A 19,892-nucleotide genomic window follows, 5' to 3' on the forward strand; every position below is an offset into this window, starting at 1 on the left:
AGTGACAGACAGACAGACATAGTGACATACAGACAGACAGACACACATACTGTACAAGCAGCTCTGTTAGATTGCGCTGCAAGCAACTGCTCTTATCTAGTAACCCCGACAGACAGACAGAAAGAGTGACAGACAGACAGACAGACAGACAGACAGACAGACAGACAGACAGAGTGACAGACAGACAGACATAGTGAAAGACAGACAGACAGACAGACACACATACTGTACAAGCAGCTCTGTTAGATTGCGCTGCAAGCAACTGCTCTTATCTAGTAACCCCGACAGACAGACAGAAAGAGTGACAGACAGACAGACAGACAGACAGACATAGTGACAGACAGACAGACAGACAGACAGACAGAGTGACAGACAGACAGACATAGTGACAGACAGACAGACAGACAGACAGACAGACAGAGTGACAGACAGACAGAGTGACAGACAGACAGACAGACACACATACTGTACAAGCAGCTCTGTTAGATTGCGCTGCAAGCAACTGCTCTTAAATTTTGTTTTGTCCTCTGAGTGTCTTTTTCACTAATCATCGTTCTCTCTCTACTTTACCTTTCCCCTGTCTTTCTCTCTCAACCACTTTCCCTCTCTCTTTCTCTTATTCTCCCTCTTGTTCTTTCTCTCTATATACAGTGCCTTGCGAAAGTATTCGGCCCCCTTGAACTTTGCGACCTTTTGCCACATTTCAGGCTTCAAACATAAAGATATAAAACTGTATTTTTTTGTGAAGAATCAACAACAAGTGGGACACAATCATGAAGTGGAACGACATTTATTGGATATTTCAAACTTTTTTAACAAATCAAAAACTGAAAAATTGGGCGTGCAAAATTATTCAGCCCCCTTAAGTTAATACTTTGTAGTGCCACCTTTTGCTGCGATTACAGCTGTAAGTCGCTTGGGGTATGTCTCTATCAGTTTTGCACATCGAGAGACTGAAATTTTTTCCCATTCCTCCTTGCAAAACAACTCGAGCTCAGTGAGGTTGGATGGAGAGCATTTGTGAACAGCAGTTTTCAGTTCTTTCCACAGATTCTCGATTGGATTCAGGTCTGGACTTTGACTTGGCCATTCTAACACCTGGATATGTTTATTTTTGAACCATTCCATTGTAGATTTTGCTTTATGTTTTGGATCATTGTCTTGTTGGAAGACAAATCTCCGTCCCAGTCTCAGGTCTTTTGCAGACTCCATCAGGTTTTCTTCCAGAATGATCCTGTATTTGGCTTCATCCATCTTCCCATCAATTTTAACAATCTTCCCTGTCCCTGCTGAAGAAAAGCAGGCCCAAACCATGATGCTGCCACCACCATGTTTGACAGTGGGGATGGTGTGTTCAGCTGTGTTGCTTTTACGCCAAACATAACGTTTTGCATTGTTGCCAAAAAGTTACATTTTGGTTTCATCTGACCAGAGCACCTTCTTCCACATGTTTGGTGTGTCTCCCAGGTGGCTTGTGGCAAACTTTAAACAACACTTTTTATGGATATCTTTAAGAAATGGCTTTCTTCTTGCCACTCTTCCATAAAGGCCAGATTTGTGCAATATATGACTGATTGTTGTCCTATGGACAGAGTCTCCCACCTCAGCTGTAGATCTCTGCAGTTCATCCAGAGTGATCATGGGCCTCTTGGCTGTATCTCTGATCAGTCTTCTCCTTGTATGAGCTGAAAGTTTAGAGGGACGGCCAGGTCTTGGTAGATTTGCAGTGGTCTGATACTCCTTCCATTTCAATATCATTGCTTGCACAGTGCTCCTTGGGATGTTTAAAGCTTGGGAAATCTTTTTGTATCCAAATCCGGCTTTAAACTTCTTCACAACAGTATCTCGGACCTGCCTGGTGTGTTCCTTGTTCTTCATGATGCTCTCTGCGCTTTTAACGGACCTCTGAGACTATCACAGTGCAGGTGCATTTATACGGAGACTTGATTACACACAGGTGGATTGTATTTATCATCATTAGTCATTTAGGTCAACATTGGATCGTTCAGAGATCCTCACTGAACTTCTGGAGAGAGTTTGCTGCACTGAAAGTAAAGGGGCTGAATAATTTTGCACGCCCAATTTTTCAGTTTTTGATTTGTTAAAAAAGTTTGAAATATCCAATAAATGTCGTTCCACTTCATGATTGTGTCCCACTTGTTGTTGATTCTTCACAAAAAAATACAGTTTTTTATCTTTATGTTTGAATCCTGAAATGTGGCAAAAGGTCGCAAAGTTCAAGGGGGCCGAATACTTTCGCAAGGCACTGTATCTCTCTCATCCTCTTCTCTCTTCTCCTCTCTCCCACTCCCTCAGGCATAGGGAAGTTCATTGCCCTAGACTTTGCCCGGCGTGGGGCTCGTGTTATCATGGCGTGCCGGAGCGAGGCTCGCGGTAGTGCTGCCCTGCAGGAAATCCGGAAGAGGAGCGGGAACACCAACGTGCACCTGCGCCTGGTGGACACCTCGTCCCTGGCGTCTGTGAGGGCGTTTGTAGAGGGCGTCCTGCAAGAGGAGAAGGAGCTCCACATCCTGGTCAACAACGCTGGGGCTTCAGGTGGGTAGCTTCAGGTCAAGATTCAAAGACAGTTAGGCTGGAATCCACACTGAATACCACGGTGTTCACTACTGTTTCACTTAAAACAATAGACAATAGTGAAACAGCTCCACATCCTGGTCAACAAACCGAGCCCTTCAGCTGGGCACCACATCAGCCTGGAATCCACACTGAATATCACAATATCTTCACTATTCACCTGAAGCGAAACAATAATGAAACGGAGCGATATCCAGGTTGGATTCCAGGTTATGTGGATTCCAGGCTATGAGACAGTCAACCAGGGGTGGACATCAACAGCCATAATACTAGTGTGACCCGGGGCTTCTAGTCGCCATCAGGCTGTGGTAGCTCATAGAGCTAAAGCCTGGGCATGACGGGAGTTAATGTAAGTCTTCAGGGCCCAGTTTTTCAAACGTTATCTTGTCAGATTTCGGCAATTGGACAGGATTAAATGCATAGAAATGTCCCCATTCATTGACTTGAATGGGGACACCCGTTCTATTAATTCTAACTCTGTGCATTTAATCCTATACAATAGATCCACATAGATAACTTTTGAAAAACTGGGCCCAGGTCTTAGGCAAGGTTACTTGTCACGAAAGCGTGGTTCAATGAACCAAAGCACGGGTCTGGTTTCGCATCTGTATCCAATGACAATGTCCACAAGAGAAACAGCATTGCTTGTTTGATAAAAAACCTTACTAACATGCCATGCCACCCAATTACAATATTTGGCTGACAAATGACTATATTTTTTTGGGGAAATTTTGTTTTCTATTGTTTTTTCACAGCACCCCACAAACACAAAAACAAAACACATTCCCCAAGGTGATCAACATATGGTTTCCAAATTTTGTCAAACACTTCTGGTTCTTGTTTAATTTTAAAATATACAAAATATAATATACAAAAAAATATACAATATACAAAATAATATACAAAATATACAAAACAGTATGTAGCTAGATAGTTCAGCCCTCCAGTTTGTTATTAAGGGTGGGTATGAGGCTTTTCAATTGATCGTCAATATTTACATTTCCCAACAGATACAGTGCCTTGCAAAAATATTCACCCCCTTGGCATTTTTCCTATTTTGTTTCATTACAACCTGTAATTTAAATTGATTTTTATTTGGATTTCATGTAATGGACAAAATAGTCCAAATTGGTGAAGAGAAATTTTAAAAATTACTTGTTTCAAAAAATTCGAAAAAATAAAAAAACAGAAATGCGGTGCGTGCATGTGTATTCACCCCCTTTGTTATGAAGCCCCTAATTAAGATCTGGTGCAACCATTTACCTTCAGAAGTCACATAATTAGTTCAATAAAGTCCACCTGTGTGCAATCTAAGTGTCACATGATCTGTCACATGATCTGTCACATGATCTGTTCTGAAAGGCTTCAGAGTCTGCAACACCACTAAGCAAGTGGCACCACCAAGCAAGTGGCACCATAAAGACCAAGGAACTCTCCAAACAGGTCAGGGACAAAGTTGTGGAGAAGTACATATCGGGGTTGGGTTATAAAAAAATATCAGAGTCTTTGAACATCCCATGGAGCACCATTAAATCCATTATTAAAGAATTGAAAGACAATGGCATCACAACAAACCTGCCAAGATAGGGTCGCCCACCAAAACTCACGGACCAGGCAAGGAGGGCATTAATCAGAGAGGCAACAAGAGACCAAAGATAACCCTGAAGGAGCTGCAAAGCTTCACAGTAGAGATTGGAGTTTCTGTCCATAGGACCACTTTAAGGTGTACACTCCACAGAGTTGGGCTTTACAGAAGAGTGGCCAGAAAAAGCCATTGCTTAAGAAAAAAATAAGCAAACATATTTGGTGTTCGCCAAAAGGCATGTGGGAGACTCCCCAAACATATGGAAGAAGGTACTCTGGTTAGATGAGACTAAAATGACTAGCTTTTTGGCCATCAAGGAAAATTCTATGTCTGGCGCAAACCCAACACCCCGAGAACACCATCTCCACAGTGAAGCATGGTGGTGGCAGAATCATGCTGTGGGGATGTTTTCATCGGCAGGGACTGGGAAACTGGTCAGAATTTAAGGAATGATGGATGGCGCTAAATACAGGGAAATGGTTGAGGCTGGGATGGAGGTTCACCTTCCAGTAGGACAATGACCCTAAGCATACTGCTAAAGCAACACTCGAGTGGGTTAAAGGGAAACATTGGCCTAGTCATAGCCCAGACCTCAATCCAATTGAGAATCTGTGGTATAACTTAAAGATTGCTGTACACCAGCGGAACCCATCCAACTTGAAGGAGCTGGAGCAGTTTTGCCTTGAAGAATGGGCAAAAATCCCAGTGGCTAGATGTGCCAGGGTTATAGAGACATACCCCAAGAGACTTGCTTGCAGTGGTAATTGCTGCAAAGTGTGTCTCTACAAAGTATTGACTTTGGGGGGTTGAATAGTTATGCACTCTCAAGTTTTCCGGGTTTTTTTTTGTCTTATTTCTTGGAAAAATGCAAAGCGGGGTGAATACTTTCGCAAGCCACTCTATAATCGTGGAGATTTAAATTCCTAGACCTAATGAAATGATAGAACATACATTATCCCAAAATGGTGTCAGTTTGTCACAGGACCACAGCATATGGTGCTTTTTGCATCTCCAACAGAGATGTGACATTTCTGGGTGCATTTACATGCATTCTGGCAGGAGTGTAGTAACTCATATGAATTATCTTAAAATGCAGTAATTAATGTCTTAGGTCATAGGAGCAGGTATTAACATTTTCACATATCTGTGACCAATGGTTCTCCTCAATTTCTTCCTTTAAATCTGTTTCCCATTTTTTTCTTATAGGTTCTGAACCATCAGGTAGAGTTTCAATCAACCCTTGATTTAACTTGATTGAATGAGAGTATAGATCCATCATAATACACATGTTCAAAATTCATGGTGTCGCTTTGGAACCAGGACTTAAAGGTGTATAGGGTATAGCTTTATAGGGTAAATATAAAACAGTCAATTTTATTATTTTCATTCCAAATTAAGTTGGAGAACAGGCCATTTATTTAACTTAAAAAGTTGGATGGAATTGAAACTGGCAGGGCCTGAAATAAATACATCAACCTTAGTAATATATACATTTTTATTATGTTAACCATACCTAACAGAAATAGGGAGATATCTCCATCTCTGAACATCAGATTCAATCTAATCTATGAAAGGAAAATTATTGATTGTACTGTATATGCTTCTTCCAGACGGCATGGTATCAGTACACCCCAGTATTTCATGTCTTTGTTTCCACTTGAATGTACTTTCTAAGCTTGAGAAGTCATAATTAGAAATGGGCTTTATTTCAGTTTTCTCCCAATTCACTTTGAATCCTGATATGGCACCGTATGTGTCCAACAGTAGTAAAACAAATGACAGAGAATGTTGGAGAGGAACATTCAATGTGCCTGTGGATGAGAGGGCACATGAGACATGGCTTCAGTTAGTCATGTTAGGAGAGAGTTGACAATGGTAGTGGTCATCACCTCTTAAATCAGGAAACCGGAGGGGACTTAGCTGGAAATACAAATAGAAGATACATTCCATTACAGCTGTGTCATCGTAGGATCAAACAACAAGTTTCTCCATGACGTTAAACACAGACTGCGCATCTCGCCCACTTGACACATCAAAGTAGTCCAAGAAACGTTCCTGAATTAAGCCCTGATCATCCCCATACCTGATGATAACTGAAAACTGCAAGCAGACTGGTGGCACTATAGGTCCCAGAGTGTGTGTGTGTGTGGGGGGGAGGGGTGGGGGGGGGGGGGGGGGGGGGGGGTAATATTTACCCCCTGTGGCTCAGAGTTTTTCCTTACCTGTTACCCTAACCAGGAAAACTCTGGACCCTATAAGGTATGTCAGTGATTAATCAGGTTTTATATGGGCTGTGATTTTTTCTAATCAGTTTTTTCTAATCAGGTCACATGAAACTGAAAAAAACCTCCAGCAACCTTATACTTAGACTAGATTAGGAGGGGGATTCCTCTACCCAGAGGCAGAGACAACAACTGATATACAATATAACTCACAGGACTGAGCTTGCTTTATGCATGTTTGCGTCATGTAGGCTTATTCAACTGTAGACCTTATAAAAAATGAACTGAAGTCTGTCATCACTATTATGTTGATTGATTAATTCCAGTTAATAATTAGTTACCCTGACCAGATGAACAGGGTGCATAGGCTGTATGCAGCTGCTATTATTAGTAGCCTACAGTTGATCAGACTGAAAAATGGTCTCGTTTTCATCCCATACAGCATGTCAGATCTCTAATGTTTAGGTGTAGCCTAGGCTTCTGTAACATTTATGTAATGAGTTTCTGCTTGTGTCTGTCTGGAGTGGTTGCATTATCATCTTTGCTAAATAATTACCTTAGGAAAGTGGAAAGCATACTTGAGCGAGAGCGAACAAATGCGCTGTGTCAACCTCTCTTTAATCTAACTTTTAATGGATGATGCAATGGAAGCTATCAAATCTTTCTGAATTGATTTTGACATCCCAGAGAAGACAGTAGAAAGTTCCATATGTTCAGCTAGTAATCTACAATTATCACTGCAAGCTTCTTATAGTTGCACTTGTTAGCGAAAATGTAGTTCTTGTCTTGTCCTCTAATAGCCAATTCTTGCATACCCAAAAACGCAGTGGTGTTGATAAACTGCTTGAGAACATCCCTGTTTCTTCTTTCTTTCTGGTTGTGTTGCGCAGTTTGAATATGCAGACCTTCGTCATGATAGATGCAGCTTTTTCCCAGAAGCTTGAATCTGATGTGGGCATTTATATGCTCCCTGCTTTTGTTTTGCCATTTAGCTGAACGATCGATGTTCTTCAGGTCACTCTACCCACATTTCGCCCAAGGCTCAGACTTTCCAAAATGCAGGCAAGGCCAGCAGTACAGGCGGCTTGATGAAAGGCTCCCTGTTAGCCAGCTATACTTTTGATACCAGTTGGAATTGAATGCCCTCATCTTTTCATCCTCCTTCATGAAACTGATCTCAGGTTGAGGTTGACCCTCGGTTTTAATTCGCATCTTTTCCGTATTCCCCAGAGAATGAAAGTGGTTCTTCAACAAAAAGTCAACAAAGTTTGCAGTAGCGTTGCTGGTGAAAATTGCACACTGGAGTTGGTAGCTAGCAAGCTACTGCTACTTGCTACTGAAGTTAGCAAGGCAAATGGAAATAAATTGCACTAACTGGGCACAAAATAAAGTTCTAAAACCAAGAAAACAATGTATATTCTACCTCCTCTGCCCCTGTAATTTGAAGAAACTCATTTGAATTGAATAATATATCCAATAAATGCTCAACTACCACTTTTCAATCTCTATCCAATAATGTCACCAACTCATCAAGCTTCTCAACACATAAACTCAGCAAAAAAGGAAGCATCCTCTCACTGTCAACTGCGTTTATTTTCAGCAAACTTAACATGTGTAAATATTTGTATGAACATAACAAGATTCAACAACTGAGACATGAACTGAACAAGTTCCACAGACATGTGACTAACTGAAATGGAATAATGTGTCCCTGAACAAAGGGGGGTCAAAATCAAAAGTAACAGTCAGTATCTGGTGTGGCCACCAGCTGCATTAAGTACTGCAGTGCATCTCCTCCTCATGGACTGCCCCAGATTAGCCCGTTCTTGCTGTGAGATGTTTCCCCACTCTTCCACCAAGGCACCTGCAAGTTCCCGGACATTTCTGGGGTTAATGGCCCTAGCTCTCACCCTCCGATCCAACAGGTCCCAGACGTGCTCAATGGGATTGAGATCCGGGCTCTTCGCTGGCCATGGCAGAACACTGACATTCCTGTCTTGCAGGAAATCACGCACAGAACGAGCAGTATGGCTGGTGGCATTGTCATGCTGGAGCATCATGTTAGGATGAGGCTGCAGAAGAGTACCACATGAGGGAAGAGGATGTCTTCCCTGTAACGCACAGCATTGAGATTGCCTGCAATGACAACAAGCTCAGTCCAATGATGCTGTGACACACGCCCCAGGCCATGACATACCTTCCACCTCCAAATCGATCCCGCTCCAGAGTACAGGCCTCGGTGTAACGCTCATTCCTTCGACGATAAACACGAATACGACCAGCACCCCTGGTGAGACAAAACCGTCAGTGAAGAGCACTTTTTTCCAATCCTGTCTGATCCAGCGACTGTGGGTTTGTGCCTATAGGCAACGTTGTTGCCGGTGATGTCTGGTGAGGACCTGCCTTACAACAGGCCTACAAGCCCTCAGTCCAGCCGTTCTCAGCCTATTCCAGACAGTCTGAGCACTGAGGGAGGGATTGTGTGTTCCTGTTGTAACTCAGGCAGTTGTTGTTGCTATCCTGTACCTGTCCCGCAGGTGTGATGTTTGGCTGTACCTATCCTGTGCAGGTGTTGTTACACGTGGTCTGCCACTGCGAGGACAATCAACTGTCCGTCCTGTCGCCCTGTAGCACTGTCTTAGGCGTCTCACAGTACGGACATGCAATTTATTGCCCTGGCCACATCTGCAGTCCTCATGCATCCTTGCGGCATGCCTAAGGCACGTTCACGCAGATTTCTTTCTTTTGGTGTTTTTCAGGGTGGGTAGAAAGGCCTCTTTAGTGTCCAAAGTATTCAACGTTTTCATAACTTTCATAATTGCCTACTGTCTGTAAGCTGTTAGTGTCTTAGCATCCCCAGGTGCCCATCCCCAGGTGCATGTTCATTAATTGTTTATGGTTCATTGAACAAGCATGGGAAACAGTGTTTAAACCCTTTACAATGAAGATCTGTGAAGTTATTTGGATTTTTACGAATTATCTTTGAAAGACAGGGTCCTGAAAAAGGGACGAGTTTAGAACCCCCCCATAATGCTTTGCGGCATCACTCCAATACAACACCCTAGGTTCATTCTCTGATCCTAATCCTATGATTGAATGGACAACATGTCAGTACATACTGTAAAAGCTTTGATTGGTTGGAGGCCGTCCTCCGAAAGTCGTCATAATTACCATGTAGGTCTATGGCATCGACTGTGCTACAAAAATATGCTGAAGTGATCAAGTCCATATCCATTTTTCTAACACCGGGTTGCTACAGTTATTGTTATTTGTGGATGTAATCATCCTTTTTTTAAAAAATGTTGTCCTGGCCAGCATGATAGGTATACGTGTACCTCTTGTTTTCCTTAAGCCAAAATAAATGAATAGGTTAACCCTCTCAGGGTCAATGGCAAGAGGAAAACAACATAAAAAGCACTTGCCATCACTGTGTTAATTAAGAATAAAATGAATTTGATTATTTAGGCATTAGGCATCATTATAATATATTAAAAAGATAAATAAATGTAAATGAATGGAAACAGATTCAGGCCTATAACCACTGGAGTAGTCTACAGTTCCATCGAACTGCATGCAACCACATGTGGTGCGCACTCCTTTTAAACCACCGGGGGACTGAGCAGGCGGATTACTGGAACAGGTTAGTATAGTGACTTTATTAACATGAATGCAACATCCGTTCTACTCTGGGCACCAGTAGAGCCAAAGCGAGTGCAATTTATTCACTTGATTTTTCAGTTTAACGGCTACATGTTCCATTTGGCCTTGCTACATTTCTTGTACATTCCCACCTTGTGATTTAGTTAATTAATTTATTTCCATATAATTTTCCAACAAAGAGCTGGAAATAATTATTGAAAGGTGCGTAATTGTGGGCTTCGCACACATAGCGGTCTTGTTTGTCTCTCTCTTTTATAAACTCTGTAATTGCCCATGTTTCTTCAACATTTATTCAACCAATTAACATTGGTTAATTGACATAACAACACCAATTAACATTGGTTAATTGACATAACAACACCAATTAACATTATCAATTGTACTAAAAGTATAATCGACACGTAATAACATAATGTTTCCCAGGAGAGAGAGACCAATGGAAATAAAAGTACTAAGTGCTTACAATTTCAGCGTCTTCTGCGGTTCGACATTTGATCTCTCCCAGTCTTTTTACCCATATGGGCCATTTAGATGATTTCCACCCACTCAGGCCTTTATAGCCTATTGGCTGGGAAGCATTAAAAAATAATTGTCCAGATCATAGCAATCATAATGTTGTCTTGTTCACTTGTCAGTTTGTTACTTAAACAAATTCCTATTCATTACCTATTCAGTATTTAGTATTATATTAGGATCCCCATTAGTTACTGCTAAAGTAGCAGCTACTCTTTCTGGGGTCCACACAAAACATGACATAATACAGACCATGAATAGACACGTACATCCCAAGGACAGAACTACATACATTAAAAATAAGAATACACTGTTTCATACATTTATGCCTTTATGCCTACTGAATGCAAGTGCAACACACGAAAATGGAGACGCAATAACAAGGAAGTAGGCTGACACTTTCCCTGACGTGAATATAGCAACCTTGTTTGGCAAAATTCTCCTGACATGAATTAAGCTACCTTGTTTCTATAGTTACTGTCCATAATGTGTATCCTGGGGTAAAGTATTAAAACTATTACTATTGTGAATGTTTGTCCTTGTCGGTGTCTATTTGGGCTACGGTTTGCAACATGCACATCATTTGTGGTGTGTGTCTCTGTATCTGTGTGTGTGTGTGTGTGTGTGTGTGTGTGTGTGTGTGTGTGTGTGTGTGTGTGTGTGTGTGTGTGTGTGTGTGTGTGTGTGTGTGTGTGTGTGTGTGTGTGTGTGTGTGTGTGTGTCTGTGTGTGCGTGTGTGTGTGTGTGTGTGTGTGCCTTATCATCTAGGTTTGGTTATATTGTGTCTGTACACAGGCCTGCCTGGAGATATCACCTCCGATGGTCTAGAGGTGTCCTTCGCTACCAATCATGTGGGTCCTTTCCTCCTCACCCACCTGCTTCTGGGTAAGACAACACATATGTTCTGGGTAAGACACCACATATCTTCTGGGTAAGACACCACATATCTTCTAGGTACGACACCACATACCTTCTGGGTACGACACCACATATCTTCTGGGTAAGACACCTCGTATCTTATGGGTAAGACACCACATATCTTCTGGGTAAAACACCACATATCTTTTGGGTAAGACACCACATATCTTCTGGGTAAGACACCACATATCTTCTGGGTAAGACACCACATATGTTCTGGGTAAGACACCACATATCTTCTGGGTAAGACACCACATATCTTCTGGGTAAGACACCTCGTATCTTATGGGTAAGACACCACATATCTTCTGGGTAAGACACCACATATCTTCTGGGTAAGACAACACATATCTTCTGGGTAAGACAACACATATCTTCTGGGTAAGACAACACATATCTTCTGGGTAAGACAACACATATCTTCTGGATAAGAATATCCCAATTGAAAGAGGTGATTCAGCCCAGCTTGAACAAAAGGCAATTCTTACACTTCAAAAACATTATTTATGTACTGAACAAAAATATAAATGTGACATACAACAATTTCAACGATTGTATTGAGTTAAAATTCATACAAGGAAATCATTCAATTGAAATAAACTCCTTAGGCCCTAATTTATGGATTTCACATGAATGGGAGCCAGAACCACTTGGGAGCAAGGCTGATGCCAATCAGAATTAGTTTTTCCTGACAAAAGTTTAATCAGCTGTCCTGGTGGCTGGTCTCAGACGATCCCGCTGGTGAAGAAGCCAGATGTGGAGGTCCTGGGCTGGCGTGGTTACAAGTGGTCTGTGGTTGTAAGGCCGGTTGAAAGTACTTCCAAATTCTCTAAAACAACATTGGTAGAGAAATTAACATAAAATGATCTGGCAACAGCTCTGGTGGACATTCCTGCAGTCAGCATGCCAATTGCAGACTCCCTCAAAACTTGAGACATCTGTGGCATTGTGTTGTGTGACAAAACTGCACATTTTAGAGTGGCTTTTTATTGTCCCCAGGACAACATGCACCTGCGTAATAATCATGCTGTTTAATCAGCTTCTTGACATGCCACACATGTCAGGTAGATGGATAATCTTGGAAAATGAGAAATGCTGACTAACAGGGATGTAAACAGATTTGTGCACAAAATATTGTGGGTATGGAACATTTCTGGGATATTTCATTTCAGCTCATGAAACATGGGACCAACACCTTACATGTTGTGTTTATGTCTTTTTCCTGGAGAGTCACCCATTAAAGTGTCGTGGTCCGGTAAGGAATGTTTTTTCATATTACATTCCACACCTTACATTGTATTACTGTTCCCCTCCCACTTCTCTCCCCTGCTCTTTTCTTTCCCTTGCTCCCTCCCCACCTCCCATCCCTTCCTCACTTCCTCCTTCCCTCCCCTCCATCCCTACCCCTCTCTCTCTCTCTCTCTCTCTCTCTCTCTCTCTTTCTCTCTCTCTCTCTCCCCTCCATCCTCTCCCCCGTCTCTCCCCTCTCTCCTTACCTCTGTCCAGACTTGCTAAAGCGATCGGCGCCGGCGCGCATCGTCAACGTGTCATCTATGAACCACTGGAGGGGCGTGGTCGACTTTTCACACTTCAAGGGCGAGAACCTGGTCTACAGCATGGACAGCGTGTACAACCACACCAAGCTGCACAACATCATCTGCACTAACGAGCTGGCACGAAGGCTACAAGGCACAGGTGGGTAGGAATGCCTAGGCAAGTTTTCATAAAGCATCTCAGAGTAGCAGTGCTGATCTAGGATCAGTTTTGGCATTAGATCATAATGAATAAGATTACATGGACAGGGAGAACCTGATCCTATATCAACAAGCCTACTCTGAAATGGTTTTGGAATAATGGCCCTGGTTCCATTTAGCTTGTAGACAATTGCTCTATCCTGGCCCCTTACCCCACAGTTGAATCTCATTCATAGCACGTCTGATACTGATTTGGCTATATGACCGGCGTGTATATTGGTAATGTTTGGAAAAGTACCACAGTCCTTGTTTAGAACACATAGTATAGCCATAAGCTCTTTCACTGCTGCTAAAACAATGTATAAGTGCATGAGTAACATTATACAATGAGCATCATTCCTGAGGGGTCTAACGGGGAACGTGGTTATATAACGAAAGTTAGGCACCAAACATCTTCTCTGCAGCTGGAGATAGAGTTTCCCTGTGTGAGTCAAACTTCCCATGGAATCAGACTCAGGGATAGCAACGCAGTATAAGGGAGGGATAGGGGTAAGGGCTTTAGTGTGGTTTATAATGTGTTATAGTGGGTGTGTGTGTGTGTGTGTGTGTGTGTGTGTGTGTGTGTGTGTGTGTGTGTGTGTGTGTGTGTGTGTGTGTATATGTGTGTGTGTGTGTGTGTGTGTGTGTGTGTGTGTGTGTGTGTGTGTGTGTGTGTGTGTGTGTGTGTGTGTGTGTGTGTGTGTCTCCCTCTCACAGGGGTGACAGCCAACTCCCTCCACCCTGGGGTGGTGATGACAGAAGTGATGAGACACTATAACTTCCTGGTTCGGTTCCTATTCAACCTGATTGGAATCTTTTTCTTCAAGGTGAATACTTTGTATCATAACACTCTGGTAAAAATTTGAAGGGAAAAAATGCTTTTAACACTATTTTACAGTCCTGTTTCATGTAGGAAGTTAACAGTGGAACATTTCTGGTGACCCTGTTCCCAGGTCTGTTTGTGTTGTCATGCCAACTTCTATGGTCATAATAAGACAGCACAAACATCTGTGACCAGGCTAACTTTCTGGTTCTTAGGGCTCTATTCAATCTGTATCACTGAAGCGTCACAGATTGTGCGGTAGACATCTAAAGGTAATTTCCTATTGAGCCAACATATGCAGCATTTACCGTGAATGCAGTCTCCGCTAACGCAGGATTTGGGATCATTGCCTTTGAATTTCAATCACTTGTAACGTTGAATTTCTGCAATACGCATTGAATTAGAGCTCTTACTCTAAAGATTTCAACTCAAATTTCTACTGGCAAATGTGAGTGTTAGTAGTGTTTAAGTGTTAGCAAAATCATGCAACTCCGCAGAAGGTTACTGCCGTTCCGCTGCAGGTCGTGGCACACCCGCGTTGTGCATTATTTCCATAAAACTCATAGCCCCTCGTTGTTAATCCCTTACATAATAACCCTTTTAAACTGTAACTGCTAAATAAATAACAAGTGCATAATGAACTGTAAAATAATCAATAAAGTGTAATCAATATTTTCTGTTTGTCTGAACTGAAAGAGAGGGAAAGTGGGTTTCTGGAAAGGTCTGTAGCTAGGAAGAATGTGTGAGACAAGTGCCTGGATTCAATCTGGGACCGCGCTATAGCACACTTGACATTAAGGTAATTTCCAATTCAGCGTTTACCTTGAATCTGAAACATTTAACTTGAATGTAATCTCCACAAACTCAGTAACATTGCCTTTAAAAGCTGCAATGTCTACGAGTGTGATCGGATTGAATCCTAGCCAAACAGATAAAAATGTGTTCTCGTCCTGGTTGGTTAGTGTGTGCGAACAGGATGTGTTATGTCTCACTTCAAGGAAAACAAAGGTGAACGTGTGTGTGTGTGTGTGTGTGTGCGTGTGTGTGTGCTGCTGAGATTCAATTAAACTCAATTAGAGTGGAGACCAACCAAGGACACCACAACAATAGGCCACATTTAAGCCAGGTGGTAAAAATGTGTCTTTAGCCCAGACTTCAAGGCAGTGATGTTCTGGGCTATGCAGAGATGGAGGCTTGTTGGTGACCAAAGGAGCAGAATGCTTGGTCCATCATTTTTAGGTGGGTCTTTGGGACAGAGAAGAGTCTCTGATCATTTGTCATGATCCGAAAAATGATGGTTTGCTTCAGTGGGCACACTACAGCATATAATGAGTTAACAAACAATTTCACTCAATAAACCTGAAAAAGCAGCTAGCTGGAGCTCGTCTGCGCGGTTGGCTGGATATTTTTGATTTATTTATTTAACCTTTATTTTATTTAACCAGGGAAGTCAGTTAAGAACAAATTCCTATTTACAATGACGGCTTCCCCCGGCCAAACCCTAACCCGACGATACTGGGACAATCATGCGCAGCCCTATGGGACACTAAATCACGGCCGGTTGTGATACATCCTGGAATCAAACCAGGGTCTGTAGTGACGCCTCTAGCACGAGATGCAGTGTGTTAGACCGCTACGCCACTTGGGATATGCCCTCACTTTCTATGTATTTAATGCTGATTGGTTTGGTTCTGTCCACTATAGTGCTGTACGGTTAGAACGTGATGTTGAGTGTGTCCAATCGGCTGATTGGTTAGAATGAATTAGTGATTTATAGGTCTTAAGGCCAGTCAGATTGAAAGAGCTGGCCTTTGTTATAAAGCCAGCAGAACAACTGTAACAGCTACAACATGTTTGCTATTGAAACCTGTGTGTGTGTGTGTGTGTACTTATTTATTTATATCAGTTTCACAAAATCTCTATAGCAGATGTCTCTGAGTAAACATGGCAATTGTGTAAAAGTTCTGAGCTCCAGGTTAAGGGACACTCCCCTTCCTGGCATTGCTCAAAGAAACAAAGTCCCGACAAAGATATTTACTTGCACTCAATGTGCTTACACATTGTTGTCTCTTTTATGCAGAGGTGGTTAATGTTTATGCTCTCACCCTCTTCTCCCATCTCTGTCCACAAAGTCTTCTGAAGAAGGGGCAGTGAGCACCATCTACTGTGCTGTCGCCGAGGAGATGGAGGGAATAACAGGAAAGTACATTGACAGCGACTGTTCCCTGGTTCTCCCCGCCCACCTGGCCAGAGACCCCGCCCTCGCAGTCAAGGACTTTGAGTTCTGCGAGAGATTGACATCCAAGCTCTAAGAGAAAGATACGGAGAGAGAGAGAGAGAGAGAGAGAGAGAGAGAGAGAGAAAGAGAGAGGCTAGTTTGCAGTGGGGTCAAATTCCTTTTGAACTCCATTTACCCTTGTTATTATGAAGGATTAATAAAAAATGCAGGGTCAAATATGTCTATAAATTCTGTTTCTATCTTAAGTGTATTATTCAATAACAGACTTTATAAAAACACAGTTGAAGTCGGAAGTTTACATACACTTAGGTTGGAGTCATTAAAACTCGTTTTTCAACCACTCCAAAAATGTCTTGGTAACAAACTATAGATTTGGCAAGTCGGTTAGGATATCTACTTTGTGCCTGACACAAGTAATTTTTCCAACAATTGTTTAGAGACAAATTATTTCACTTATAATTCACTGTATCACAATTCCAGTGGGTCAGAAGTTCACATACACTAAGTTGACTGTGCCTTTAAACAGCTTGGAAAATTCCAGAAAATGATGTAAAGGCTTTAGAAGCTTCTGATTTACATAATTTGAGTCAATTGGAGGTGTCCCTGTGGATGTATTTCAAGCCTATCTTCAAACTCAGTGCCTCTTTGCTTGACATCATGGGAAACTCAAAAGAAATCAGCCAAGACCTCAGAAAAAAATTGTAGACCTCCACAAGTCTGGTTCATCCTTGGGAGCAATTTCCAAACGCCTGAAGGTACCACGTTCATCTGTACAAACAATAGTACGCAGCTGTCATACTGCTCAGGAAGGAGACGCGTTCTGTCTCCTAGAGATGAACACACTTTGGTGTGAAAAGTGCAAATCAATCCCAGAACAACAGCAAAGGACCTTGTGAAGATGCAGGAGGAAACGGGTACAAAAGTATCTATATCCACAGTAAAACGAGTCCTATATCAACATAACCTGAAAGGCCGCTCAGCAAGGAAGAAGCCACTGCTCCAAAACCGCCATAAAAAAATCCAGACTACGGTTTGCAACAGCACATGGGGACAAAGATCGTACCTTTTGGAGAAATGTCCTTTGGTCTGATGAAACAAAAATAGAACTGTTTGGCCATAATGACCATTGTTATGTTTGGAGGAAAAAGGGGAATGCTTGCAAGCCGAAGAACACCATCCCAACCATGAAGCACGGGGGTGGCAGCATCATGTTGTGGGGGTGCTTTGCTGCAGGAGGGAATGGGGCACTTCACAAAATAGATGGCATCATGAGGACGGGAAATTATGTGGATATAGTGAAGCAACATCAAGACATCAGTCAGGAAGTTAAAGCTTGGTCGCAAATGGGTCTTCCAAATGGACAATGACCCCAAGCATACTTCCAAAGTTGTGGCAAAATGGCTAAGGACAACAAAGTCAAGGTATTGAAGTGGCCATCACAAAGCCCTGACCTCAATCCCATAGAAAATGTGTGGGCAGAACTGAAAAAGTGTGTGCGAGCAAGGAGGCCTACAAACTTGACTCAGTTAAACCAGTTCTGTCAGGAGGAATGGGCCAAAATTCAACTTATTGTGGGAAGCTTGTGGAAGGCTACCCGAAACGTTTGACCCATGTTAAACAATGGAAAGACAATGCTACTGTTATGATTTTTATGAATAATGACTAAATTATGTATACATTTAACATAAGAAAGGAATGTATGTGTGTGTCGAAAGAGAACGAAGAGGGCCATTAACCTATGTTTGAACTGACCCGGCTGTAACTCTGGGGAGATAAGATAGGACAGGGAGAGCCCCTCCAGAGCTCTCGTATATGGGGGAGACTGGAACTGTCAGCTGTGTGGTAATAAACTGTGGTGAGACTCTGTTGGGTTGTATGTATGTGTGTAGGGTAAGAGAAAGTTATAAAAGGAATGTCTTTGTATATGTACAGCAGCGCTCTCGTAAATAAACCTTGCTGACTATGGTAGACTGGCCTCTGACTGTTTCATTTTAATAAGAACCTTACAAATTCTTAGTAACAGACAGAGTATGTTAATTGAAGTTCAGTTTATGAACATTGAGGACAAAATTCTCATAACAGCTACCAAATACTAACCGAGTGTATGTAAACTTCTGACCCACTGGGAATGTGATGAAAGAAATAAAAGCTGAAATAAATCATTCTCTCTATTATTCTTCTGATATTTCACATTCTTAAAATAAAGTGGTGATCCTAACTGACCTAAGACAGGGAATTAATACTCAGATTAAATGTCAGGAATTGTGAAAAACGAGTAATGAGACAATTGATTACCAGCTATGGTGAACAATATGATATGTAAAAAATACATGTTTTGTCATTTGGATATTCATGAGTGAGAGTATTTTAATCACCACAAACTACATTTTAAACCAGCCTTGGTTTAGTCACTCATTTAATTTAGCTGCAAACTATTTGAAATTTGTACAGAACAAACATTATCAAAGCAAAAATAAGCCATAATGAATACCTTCCATATTTAAATGCATCTCATCTAGTTGAGGTGCTGCAATGTGAAAGCAACTCTGTGTGCAAGTCCTCGTTGGTCATTGCCTGCTGCTTCAGGTAGGTGTGCAGCACAGCTGTAACAATGATCACCTTGCAGCATCTTCTTGACTTGAAACTAAATGTATTGCATAAATACTGGAAATTATTTTTCCATACTCCAAACATACGCTTGACCATCCCTCTCGTGCGGATATGAGCTCTGTTGTATCGTTGCTGCTCAGCTGTTGTGGGATTTATGTATGGAGTGAATAAAAGTTACTCTGACCATATCCACTGTCACCAAGTAGTAGTCCACTATGTTGTCCTCTCTAAAACTGAGCACACAATGAAGAATCGTGAGTTGCACCTTTCCAACGGGCAACAATAATTGAAAATTCTAAATTAGGAGTGCATACACCCTGAAAATGGATGGAAAACCAGTTCTTACGGTTCCTGTACTCCTCAGCATCAGGAGTTGATGGACACTTGATGGGAACATGACATCCATCTATACAGCCAATCACTCCTGGGAAGTGCCCATATTCATAGAATTGCACTTTATAGTTGGTTTTGCCAGCAGCATCAGGAAACTGGAAACTTGTAAAGACTCCTCAGTTCACAAATGGCCCTGCAGACTTTGATCTATTCTACACACAGTTGCTTCACTGGCACCACACAAATCCCCAGTTTCACGATGAAAGATTCCAGATGCCAAAAACCTCAAAGTAATCAGAACTTGGAGAGAATTGGGTAAAGGCCTTCCTCTTTGAGACGGAGAAGAAAGTCTAGGCTCAAGCAAAGATATTATCTCCAATGCATTTTCTTTGTACATACGAAAGCGGTCTCGAAAAGCTATTTCAGCAAAGTAATTTAATGGATTACTCCTATCCACAAGTACCCATCTGGCTGGCCTCTGTAAGGCATGTTGGCCTTCATTTAGATATTCCAAATAGTCCATGCTCCCTCACAAACAGTACTAATCAGAATTGAACCTACGCCTGAAGGTTTAATTTAAGCTTCAATTTAGTCATTGAGTAGCTCTAATCCTCCTTCTTGCAATCGGCTTTGTTTAATCCAGAACAGGCTAAATCTACGA

General features: G+C 41.9%; 1 protein-coding gene across 1 annotated transcript in view; it reads left to right on the top strand.

Annotated features, from left to right (window-relative positions):
- The window catches only part of LOC110528451 (retinol dehydrogenase 12), a 22,492-nt gene extending 5,830 nt beyond the window's left edge, over positions 1 to 16,662 (top strand). Inside the window, exons 2-6 of the mRNA XM_036984032.1 lie at positions 2,317 to 2,556; positions 11,371 to 11,460; positions 13,000 to 13,188; positions 13,944 to 14,053; positions 16,182 to 16,662. Of these exons, the coding sequence (XP_036839927.1) occupies positions 2,317 to 2,556; positions 11,371 to 11,460; positions 13,000 to 13,188; positions 13,944 to 14,053; positions 16,182 to 16,361 (809 nt within the window). The 3' untranslated portion in view covers positions 16,362 to 16,662. The remainder of the gene's footprint in view (positions 1 to 2,316; positions 2,557 to 11,370; positions 11,461 to 12,999; positions 13,189 to 13,943; positions 14,054 to 16,181) is intronic.
- Positions 16,663 to 19,892: the final 3,230 nt, after the last annotated feature.

This window comes from Oncorhynchus mykiss, chromosome 7, assembly GCF_013265735.2.
Source record: "Oncorhynchus mykiss isolate Arlee chromosome 7, USDA_OmykA_1.1, whole genome shotgun sequence".
NCBI lineage: Eukaryota > Metazoa > Chordata > Actinopteri > Salmoniformes > Salmonidae > Oncorhynchus > Oncorhynchus mykiss.